This window comes from Condylostylus longicornis, unplaced genomic scaffold, assembly GCF_029603195.1.
Source record: "Condylostylus longicornis isolate FDR11 unplaced genomic scaffold, ASM2960319v2 ptg000006l, whole genome shotgun sequence".
NCBI lineage: Eukaryota > Metazoa > Arthropoda > Insecta > Diptera > Dolichopodidae > Condylostylus > Condylostylus longicornis.
In genome coordinates this window covers 6,020,287-6,032,875 of record NW_026577975.1, presented here as the reverse complement: position 1 = coordinate 6,032,875, position 12,589 = coordinate 6,020,287, and the positions used below count along the sequence as shown (strand labels likewise).

Sequence of the window (12,589 nt, the reverse complement as noted above, 5' to 3'; positions counted from 1 at the left end):
TACTGTTAGTTCTGTTGTATCAATTATGATAATACTATACTTAAAAAAGAAAAATTCAAAAACAAGTTCACTTTATAACTGAAAATATAACAGTATAACAGTTTTTTAAATAATTCATTGCAAAGTTTTAAATAAAAATTTAGTTCGAATGATTTTTTCAAAAATATTTTCATTTCAGCAGTAAAAAATTTTTTTTATTACCTATAAGTTATTGTGTAAGCTTAATTTTAATTAAATAATTAATTAATTATCATTTCAGATCCACAAATTTATTCCGAATATGATTTTATAATAATTGGAGGTGGTCCAGCTGGTTGTGTTCTAGCGAATCGTCTAAGTAAAAATCCCAAACAACTCGTATTATTAATTGAAGCTGGTGGTACAGAAAATTTCTTTCATCAAATACCAGCAATGGCTGCTTATTTTCAATCAACAGCATCAAATTGGGGTTACAGTTCAGAACCACAAAAGAATGCATGTTTTGGTATGCCCAAAAATAAATGCCTTTTACCACGAGGTAAAGTATTAGGTGGCACCAGTTCAATAAACTATATGATTTATAATCGTGGTAATAAAAAAGATTTTGATCGATGGGCTCAATTGGGTAATCCTGGTTGGTCGTATGCTGAAGTTTTACCATATTTTAAAAAATCTGAAAAAGCATATTTAAGAGGTGGTCTTGAAGATCAAGGATATCATAATTATTCAGGAAATTTAAATGTGGAATATAGTAATTTTAAGACAAACATGGTACATGCATTTGTTAAAGCAAGTAAAGAAATTGGTCATCCAGAAGTCGATTACAACGGTGAATCACAATTGGGTGTTTCATATGTTCAAACAACAACACATGAAGGTAGAAGAGCAAGTGCAGCGAAAACGTTTATAAACCCGATCCGAAATAGGAAAAATTTACATATTTTGAATTTTAGTAAAGTTACTAGAATAATAATTGATCCGGATTCAAAAGTTGCAACTGGAGTAGAATTTGTAAACAATAAAAAGCGTTTTGCTGTTAAAGTTCGAAAAGAAGTTATTTTATCAGCTGGTACATTTAATTCACCTCAAATATTAATGTTATCTGGTATAGGACCATCAGATAACTTAAACGCGATCGGTGTTCCAATAATAAAAGACCTCCCAGTCGGAAAAATTATGTATGATCATATGAGTCATTTTGGACCAACATTTATACTTAATAGTACGGGTAATACTGTAAGAACTGGTGATTTAGGTATAGATGAAATTGAAAATTATTTACATAAACGACCGTCATCTCTCTCCTTAATAGGTATAAATAATTTGAGTGAAATTTTTTCTTTTTCAATTTTAATTGTGTTTCAATTTTAAGGTGGTGTTGAAGCATTAGTTTTCTCAAAAATACCGAATTCCTCACAACCGGCTGATGTTCCTGATATTGAATACATTTTTGTTGCAGGCAGTTTCGCATCTGATGAAGGCACTGGCCTAAAACGTGGGGCTAATCTTAAAACAAAAATTTATAATAAAGTTTGGAAACCTTTAGTTGATATGAAAGAAGATCATTGTTCTGTTTTAATTATGGATTTTCATCCAAAATCAAAAGGACGTCTTTGGTTACATAATCGTGATCCATTTGAACCACCAAAAATTGATCCAAAATATTTTTCAAATCCTGAAGATATTGAACATCTTTTATATGGTGTTAAAGAAACTATTCGTATTTTTCAAGCACCAGCATTTCAAAAATTAGGTGCACGTTTATTAGATACTCCTATTCCTGGTTGTGAAAATTATAATTTCGGTTCTGATGATTATTGGCGTTGTTCAATTAAAACAGTATCACTTACATTACATCATCAAGTGGCAACATGTAAAATGGGACCAGAAAGTGATCCAACAACTGTTGTTAATCATGAATTAAAAGTACATGGAATAAGAGGATTACGAGTTGCTGATACTAGTATAGTACCAGAACCACCAACTGCACATACAAATGCTATGTCATTTATGATTGGTGAAAAAGCTGCCGATATGATAAAAGCTGAATGGAAACAGTGATATTAAATTATTTATAAAAATACGATATAGGATTAATGTTTTAGTTCATAGAAAAAAATATTGAATAAGTAGTATATTGAGATTAGTATGTACCATTGTATTGATAAATTAAAAGTATTAATTAAAAATTAATTGATAAGTTTAAAAATAATAATTTTTTTTATTATTTTGAATAAAATTTTCTATTCTGTCTTACACCTCTGTGTCAGAAATTGATATTTATACCGAAACAATTAATAAATTTAAGTACTACAGAATACTACAAAGCATCGGCACTTTATTTGCTCAATCCGTCTCATTTATTTTTTCTTTCTCAATTTGAAAAATTAAGTCAAACCTACAACAGTAATTTTATACGCAAAAAAATTACAAAATTTTACTTTGATTAAAATTGCATACATTTGGGCGAACATTGGATGATATTTTAGTATATCTATTGTACAGCTATGGTTTTGAAGCGAATTTGTAAATATTTCTTTTAAATACGAATTTTTAACAATGGTTTACAATTGGATGAATAATAAATTGTATGACGAATATTTCATAAAAATTTTGTGATTTCGCTCTAATTGTAAATTAAAATTCGATACTTGGTAATTTTTATAATATATTTAAATTTCGTTAGACAATTTGTCAAAATTTCAAAAAAAAAATAATTATTTTTGTTTCCTAAAAATTAACATTTCGCACAGTTTTTTAAGAATATAATTATTTTTGAGTAAAAACTTTATTTTTTTACTAACTTTAATATTTTTCAGGGATTTATTCACATTCAGAGACACAATTCGAAAAACAACAATTTTACTTGTCAAAGACACTCAGTCTTGTCAAAGACTCTCTTTATATTAGCTCCACTTTTTTCCTATTAAAACATATACGATTAACTATTCATATTTTATTGTACATCCATGGTGATATTTTTTAACCTTCCACGAAGATATTTTAGACGCATATAAATATGTTGATAATTTGAATTCCTTTCCTTTCATTTTACTCTCACTTGAACAAATATAGATTTGCAAAATCAAAATAACTTTTTTTCTTCTTACTCGTATTAATAGCGGAATTCAATATAGTCAGATCTAGATATTCTAGATAACAGTTTTTCACCTCCTGTAATTTTAAATTTTCTATTAAGACTCTAAGTATGATTGGATTATCATACTTATAGTCTTAATATAAAATGTTTGGATCTTAAAAAAATTGTATACAACACATACATATAAGTGTAAACATGAAATATTTTGGACAATTAAAAATTATTTAAATATTCAAAATTGATTATTAAAATCATATGCTTACCGTTAAGGGTACAACAAATTTTAAAATTATGTTTAACATACCTGAAAAAAAGAAAAAATTAATATTAGTTTAGTTTGATAAATAAATTTTTTACATGCAGATAAATTTAACAATGTAAATGTCATAGTGATTGGTAAAATATTTAAGAAATTTTCAATTGTGATTCTGACAATTTCTTCTTACTATATACAACTATAAGAATTCGCATTTAAATATGCCTTAAATTCTTGAATCTATATTAGAGAAGTTCACAAATTTAACGCATATTGAATTTTGTTCATGAACCAACTATCTTTTCAAGAGTCAACAACTTATTTAAATACATATATCATTCGTAATTAAGATAATCTGAGTCTATCTACATACAATTAAAATCTTCTCTTATATTATTAAAAGATAAAAAAAATCATGCTTAAAAAAAGTTATCAAATTTTAATTTAAGTGATTTAATTATTATTTAAATTGTGGTAATTAAAGAAAAACATTTTAGAAAATAAATTTTTATTTCCGAGAAAAAAAAATTAAAATAAAATAATTTTTAATTAGATATTTTCGAGGTTTCTAATACAACTATAAAACGTTCTAAGTCAATTTCGAACAATATTATGGAAATTATTATTTGTTATGATGAATGCCAGCTAAATATTACGTGTATTTTTTATTATTTGTCTCATACAAATATTTTAAAAGTTTGTTACAGTCATACAAAACATTTTAAAGAATTATTATGGGACAGTGTACTCAGAAAACTTGCTGTATACATTAAAGTATGAATACAACACTCAGAAAAATTATTAATTTGAAAACTAAGATTAAATTATTTTTTTGCGATAATTTTATTTATTCAGACAACTTTTACTGGTGCGAGTGTAAGTCAGTTGTGAACTTGGAACTGAAATGTTTTGAAAATTGGTTTTGTTATACAATCGAAATTTAACATATAGGCCTCTCAATAAGAGTTAACCCGTTGTGAACTTGTAAGTTAGATAATTTGAAAAGAGGTTTTATTATACATATATAATCGAAATTTTTCGCAGACCTCTAAATACTTCTCAGCTCGTTGAAAGATGGATATGAGTCACACAAAATTCTATGAATCATTCCGAAAAGAAGCTCGGTCTTTCTGGAGTTAAAACAATTTTCATTCATATGTTCATATCATATCAATTTTTTCTTCAATTCGGCAAGATTTAAAATTTTGCTCTTAAAACCTTTTAAATTAAAAATTCCTCAAAAATAATTTCGTAAAATTTTAAACCACCTTAATTGCCTTGTTTCAAAATAAATTTTTTTTAATAATTTATTTTATGTACTTAGGCAAATATATTACTAAATTACTTAAATATTTTTTAATTTTATATTACAAGTATTCTTAAGTATTTTAAGTAATTAAGTACCGGTCGAAATTAATTTCTTCTTCCTATTAAAATTTTCTTATTAACACATGATTAATATTTTAATGGATATAATATTGCAATTTTTTATTATTCTTATAGGTGCTTGTGCTTACATAATAAATAAGTATATTATGTAGTAAATTTGAATATTTTTGTACTAAAACATAACATATGTAGTTACAATCAGTGTATTTTATCATTGCTATCAAGAACAAGTTTAAAAAGTAGTTTTTTTTTTTTTAACATTTATGTAATACCATAAGCGAAAAAAAAATAAACAAACATTTTATTCAATGTCAAAACTAAACAGACGAAAAGATGACTTAAATAATAATTTTTTTTTTTAATTTTAAGATTCTAAAAGTACTTATAACTTAATTTTGAAAATATATAACAAAAAGTGTGCGTTGTGTAGTTTCTCAAACATTTTGAGAATTGTTGTACATAATTTTACCTACTGAGCAACAACGGCAACACAACCTAATTTTAAAATTATAAAAAATCGCAATATTACAGAAAAAGTTTAAATAGCTAGATGTTATTATGAATCCTAGTGCGCATTTATACTCTCAAAGTAGGATTATCGAAAAGTTCGAAAAAACTCTCAAGTATAATAAAATTAATTATTAGAAATGATAACCACGTTGGAAAACGCACTCCCTTCTGAGGTCACCACTATACATATTTAAAGAAGGTCTTTTATTTACCCCTTGTAAATCATTTAGGAAGAAGGCCAAATACGAATGCTCGCCTCTCTCAACTGCGGAAAAGGTACAGGCAAACCCAGAGACCACTTGAGAAAAAAAAATTAAATATAAACAAAGTTCAAGTAATTTACCCCTTGCTTGAACTTTGTTCGGAATACTGACAAACATAACACATTATTGATTAAAGTAATTTTGCGTATCCTCAAAAGGGAATTTCTTCAGATAAATGAAAAGATTAAATCAAATAAAAAAAGAACAATCAGAAAAAATTTAATGAATTTACATGAATTTCTTAACAAAGAAACCAGTAGGGAAACCAAAATTACAAATGAAATATTGATCTTTAATCAAAAAAATAACACCAAAAAATCATACCAAACTAGTTTAGGGAGCATTAAACCTCATTTCAAAACTTCGCATGATTTTTCGTTTTTTTTTTTGTTAGCAACTGAGACCAAAATAGAAAATTTACATTTAGCTTGAATAAACATCATTAATAAAAAAAAAAGAATGATTTGAAAAAACCCGGTTTTATATTGGCAAAATTTAGAATACAAAAGGTTACCGTGAAGATGCCCGTAAAAATGTTATTAAAGTAAGTTAAAAATTAATTTGAGAAAATTTTTTATTTCATTTAAATTTAGACTTTTAAGGAGTTCACACGTTTATTTTGTTTGAGTTTTATTTCATTCTTAATTTTAAATTTAATTTTCATAATGAATATGAGAATTACTTTTTTCATTTTATTAATTTCATTAATAATAAATGAAATTTCGGCAATAAATGGAGTATACGATCAAATCCGTACAATGGTTGGATCAATTTTTAATAAAATTTTACCATATGGATTTGAGGGTTATTTCAATATGATGCAGGATAACTCAAGAGGTAAGGGGGCTTATTAAAGCGAAGATTTATTTTGTGTCAAAAAATGTTTTAAACATTTGTCTTCTTCATAGATCCACAAATCATTTTACCACAATATGATTTTATAATAGTCGGTGGCGGAACAGCTGGTTGTGTTTTAGCAAATCGTCTTAGTGAAAATTCAAATTGGAAAATTTTATTAATTGAAGCTGGTGGAAAAGAAGGTATTGTACATCAAATACCATTAGCTGTAGCAAATCTTCAATCAACTTCATCGAATTGGGGTTATAAAACAATACCACAAAAATATTCATGTTTTGGTATGAATAATCGAGAATGTGAAATGCCGCGTGGTAAAGTACTAGGAGGTAGTTCATCAATTAATTATATGATATATAATCGTGGACATAAACGTGATTTTGATCGTTGGGCAGAATCTGGTAATCCTGGTTGGTCATATAATGATGTACTACCATATTTTAAAAAATCAGAAAATTCTAATCTTCAAAGTGCAGGTCTAGAAGACACTCAATATCATGGTCATAATGGACCGTTAAATGTTGAATATTTAAATTATAAAACTGATATGGTTAAATCATTTATTGATGCATTAAAAGAAACTGGATTAAATGAAACTGATTATAATGGTGAATCACAATTAGGTGTTTCATATGTTCAAGCGACAACATTAAGAGGACAAAGACAGAGTGCATATCGAACATATATTTATCCATATAAAAATCGTAAAAATCTTCATATTAGAATTTATAGTAGAGTAACGAAAATTTTAATTGATCCAAAGAGTAAAATTGCATATGGTGTTAATTTTGTTTTAAATAATAAAAAATATTCAGTTAAAGCAAAAAATGAAATTATTTTATCAGCTGGTGCATTCAGTTCACCACAATTATTAATGTTATCGGGTGTTGGTCCATCAAAACATTTAAAACAAATGAATATTACAGTTATTAAAGATTTACCAGTTGGTGAACGAATGTATGATCATGTTAGCCATCTTGGTATAACATTCATTACAAATACATCAAAACAAACCCCATATGCCAGTAATATTGGACTCGATGAAATATATGATTTTATAAATGGTAAAGGTCCATTAACAATAATTGGTGGAGTTGAAGCTCTTGCATTTATTAAAGTACCAAATTCAAGAGAGCCAGCTGATTATCCAGATATAGAATTAATATTTTCAGCTGGTGGTTTTGCAAGTGATGGTGGTACTGCTTTAAAAGCTGGTGTTAATTTACGTGATGATATTTATAATAAACTTTATCGAAAATTTGAATATACACAAAAAGATCATTTTACTATTATTTTAATGTTATTTCATCCAAAATCATATGGTAATGTTAGACTTGCAAATCGTAATCCATTTTCACCACCAATTTTAAATCCAAATTTTTATGAGAATCCAGATGATATTGAAACAATGTTAAAAGCAACAAAATTCGTTTTAAAATTAATGAATACTGAAGCAATGAGAAAAATTGGAGTAACATTAAATAATGAAATATTACCAGGTTGTGAAAATTATTTATATGGATCGGATGAGTATTGGAAATGTTCAATACGAACCCTATCTGATACATTACATCATCAAGTGGCAACATGTAAAATGGGTCCAGAAAATGATTTCACAACTGTTGTTAATCATGAATTAAAAGTACATGGTATTAAAAAATTAAGGGTTGTTGATGTGAGTATTATACCATATGCACCAACTGCTCATACAAATGCAGCAGCTTTTATGATAGGTGAAAAAGCTGCTGATATGATTAAATCAGAATGTATAAGATAATCATAATATTTTATTAATTAGAATGTACAAATTATGTTTATTGTTAGAATATTTAAAAATTTCAAAATTTAATGATTAAATTATTGTAAAAATATGGTTGTCAAAGCAAAAATGGTGATACCTAAAATTATTGTTTTTCTTTATATTTTAAATACAAATAAGAATTTCTATTTTCAATGTCCGCACAAAACTTAAAAAAAATTTCTTGCTAATATTCTTTGATCCTTTATGAAATTAGGATGTCTTAGTTAAGTTACGCATTAAAGGAACCAAAATAGTAGACTTGTATTTACATATAATAGTATTTACATATCATAAAATAGCAGTGAAAATTTGGTAAGAATACAATTAGATGGATTCACAGACAAGGCTAAACCGACTCAAGAATTCGGAACAGAGCAAGATTAAAAATATTTATACTTGGAGACTACATTACATTCAAGCGAAGTTAATTTGTTGCTTTCTCTTGACAAAAACAAAAAAATTCAAAAAAATCAAAGTCCTGCCCATTCATCTACACTCGGAGGAAAAGCTTTAATTTAACTCCTCAATTCAGACCCTTTCAATTTTATCTTTTTTGATTTATATTAAATTTGTTACACCAAACACTTCTACCTAGAGAGATTAAAAAACAAAGATATTATCACTTGATTTTTGACTTAATTTACATACCATACCGAAAACAATTTTTCACAATTTTATTAAACACTCCTTCTTTCTTTTTTAAGAAAAACTTAGTAATGATACTTTCTACATATGGCCCTCATTTGATACAAATACAATAAAATCCTATATACTGAAATTTCATCTTTAATATTCCATAGGAAAATGCAAATACAAATTCCAACATTTATTCAAACATTAACAATTATCTGATATCAATTAGTTTCGCATAAGTATACGATAAATATATATATATATATTCAATAAAAAATGCAATCTCTTAAAAAGGATATGTAATTTTTGAATTCAAAAGGATTCAAGTTAAAATAATTTGAAAATATTGAATGATTAATCTATTGAATGACAACCCTATATTATGTTTGAAGAATCAAAATTTTTTTGTTGAAAACAAAACCTTTTTCAACTCTTATATTTAATTGTACCTTACTTTTATATTAAAAATTTGAATGCATCATTCAAAATAGCAATGAAAATTTTCTATTATATAACAGAAGAGAAAGAAATTTATTTTCCTCTCTTTTTTCCAAAAATTTTCTAAATATTCAAACTTTATTTATTTATTGTTAAATAAAGGGAATTTTATGTTTTCAAACTGATAAAAAATTTAAATATAGCGTTACTAAGCGTATACCAGATATACATACGTACACTTTGAATTATTACAATCAACGTTACAATTTTGAAATGTACAAGGATTAGACAATGGTTTGTATTCTGTTTACCACAAAATGTTTTTCAATACTTATAATATACACATACATATATGTGCATAAAAAGGTTAATTTCAATGGGTATTATACAAATGGACGCGCATACATGCATAATATAGAAGCACAAAACATATTATTAAATTTCTCACCCCAATCTACAACTCATTCCTAATTCCTAACTCATCATTGTCATAAAGATTTCGATTTTATTTTAATTTTTGTTTTCATTCATTTTCAATTCCATAACCTAAAGTTGAACAAAATAAATCCTGAAAAAACTGAAATACAATGTAGAAGTATTACCAAATTCTATATATATGTATATATAAAACAACATACTTCAAATATTGTAACAGTATATATAGCAAAAAAAATAATAATCATTTAATCAAAAACCAAAAGGAGTGGCAGTTTAGAAGCAATGACAACAAGGAACTCATACATATAATATTATAAATAATCACCAAATGAAATTTTTTTCTAAATATTTAACACAATATTGTTAATGTCATGTACACATTATGATGGTATGACGCACAAAATATCCTCAGGTGATGAATTTGAAAAACAAAAAATAAAACATATAATACAAGTATATATACATATTTTAGGTATTTAAGTACATATATATACATTGCGTGTAAATTATAGGAGGCATTGTAGTGCTATAATGTAGTCAACAATATAATGAATATTCTAAAGGAAAATTCAAAACAAAAAAAAATATTTACGAAATTGAAATATTTATTCTTAAAGGACATTCAATATTGTGCACATATACATTATATATAATCTACCTCATTCACCAGTTCACATGAGCCCACACGTAAACACAATTATATATATACATATGTATATGTATAACCTAGATGTCTAAATATTTTCAATTTATTATGTTTGCTTAAAAGGATTTCTCGTTGATTTGTTCGAACAACCGGCACCATTATCTCATGAAAATTTTTTGTGATTGTTAGTCAGACTCGGTTCAACTGTTAAAGCCACCATATTGTCTTCTGATATTATTTTTAGAAAAAAAACTTCTGATATTATTTTTAGAAATGTTTTCTAATTCCCAAAACTCAAGCGATCTATCTTGCTTTTTTGAGCTAGTTATTCACAACGTGACGGACAACCGCTTGATTATGTATTAATGAGTAATCTTAGTATATGTATGCGAACCCGAACGAACCAAATTACGAATATTCTCACGAAAATCATGTTATAGTTGTCACAAATGTGAGCATCTTCCTTCATCTAAAATTATTGGTAATAGTAAATGTTGTCTTTGCATTTTTATAATCGCGATTATTTTATACTTTAATAACCTAAATTGAATTCTAATAAATTAGAAATGTCTTATACTTTGAGAAACACTGTTCCTAAAATCTTATAGCATACTATTTTTTTTTTAATAATGTAAATTTCATAGGAGTTTAAGGAACAAAATGTATTCATATTTTATACAATTTGTATTGTTACAATATTACATATAAAATTACTTTGAATATTATTTATTATTCATGAAATGTAAATGAAACTATTCGTGATATGTAAAAAAATAATATAATATCTTAAGGTATGTATGTCCATATATTTGGGGATTAATAAGAAGTTAATCTAAAAAGATTCCAATTAGTCAAAATTGGGAAAACTAAGAAAATTAATTATTTAATTTATATCTTTAAGCACTTACATATTATAACCACATGCATTCATATATAGATATACAAAAAGATCAACGATAATATAATGAAAACGAAAGCTAAAATAATTGAATTATTAAAGACCTAAAAATCAACATTTTTCATCAACCAAAAATATCATCATCAAAAATATTAATTTCAACAAAAAATTTAATTAACTATTTCTGAGATAAATTTCATATTTAAATTATCATGTTAATGAAATTTCAAGCTACTATAGCTATTTTTGACAATGCACTAGACACCAAGTTTTTGGTTACTCCTTTCGAATTCTAGTGGCTATTATGTCACGAATAACAGCACGTTTCATAACGTCCTTCAAGTGCTTTTTATGATTATGTATTATAACAATGTATTTATCATAAATGCCAAAAATTGAGCACAATTTTACACCTCACTTGACAGTTGACATTTTCGTTAAATTTATCTCAGCAATTTTTAAAAGTTTGACTTACTCAAACGAAAGCATTCTAACTATATTGTATAATGATGTACAACAATATTGTATAATGATGCTATATTATAAGGAAGGTATTGTAATCGCACTAAATCTTGAATGTAAAATTTTCAACAAGAATTCACTGCTCAATGTTAGAAAAATACAAAAAAAGAAAAGTATTTTTAGAGGGATGTCTATACGTCAGTGTCTGTTAGTGCACTCTATATCTATCGTAGTTTAAGTCGAACTAATTTTACATAAAAATTTATAAATGATAAATATTGCTCTTTAGGCGTAATAGAGAAGTTTTGTGGTGGCCAATTTTAGATTTTTGACTAAATAATAAATATTTAACGAATTTGTAGAGGGATTGTTGTAAAACCCCTCTCATATTGTAGATTTCATCTGCAAACATCCACTTATTTATTTCTAAGGGTATCTTAAATTATTGTCTACTAATATTGAAATTCATATAGTAAGTGTGCATAATACACTTTAACAAATCAGCGCGTAATTCAGAAATTCCATGCATTAGAATTATTAGAAAAGCATGTTAAGGCAATTAATCATACGTTGATACATATCAAAATTTTTTATATTGTTTTGATTATATACATATATACAAGAAATATAATTAGTTTGTACCCCAAATATATATTTACCTCAATTTTATTTTTATCTATAAGCAGCTAAGAGATTTTTAAAATTTTGTTGATAGCAAATATTTTTAACTTCCCACATTATTTTATTATTTCACATACTTATTTTGTTCATAATATAAATATACTTGTATGTGTGCAATGTTTTTTTTTTGAGAATAATAAGAGACCGACTTCATTTGATATTTTATTCAAAAAAAAAATATTTGTAAAAACATCAAAGAACGCACAGAATATTTTGTTTTACATATACATACGTATATAT

General features: G+C 25.9%; 2 protein-coding genes across 2 annotated transcripts; both read left to right on the top strand.

The window, feature by feature from the left end:
* The first annotated feature begins 354 nt into the window (after positions 1-354).
* LOC129618015 (glucose dehydrogenase [FAD, quinone]) lies at positions 355-2,101 on the top strand. The gene is made up of 2 exons (XM_055532955.1): positions 355-1,291; positions 1,352-2,101. Exons 1-2 carry the CDS (start codon positions 412-414, stop codon positions 2,038-2,040), a joined length of 1,569 nt encoding a protein of 522 aa, XP_055388930.1. The 5' UTR covers positions 355-411; the 3' UTR covers positions 2,041-2,101.
* A 4,333-nt stretch (positions 2,102-6,434) lies between these two features.
* On the top strand, positions 6,435-8,129 carry LOC129617027 (glucose dehydrogenase [FAD, quinone]-like). Its single transcript, XM_055532479.1, has one exon. The coding sequence runs from the start codon at positions 6,636-6,638 to the stop codon at positions 8,127-8,129; it is 1,494 nt and encodes a 497-aa protein (XP_055388454.1). The 5' UTR covers positions 6,435-6,635.
* The last annotated feature ends 4,460 nt before the right edge of the window (positions 8,130-12,589 follow it).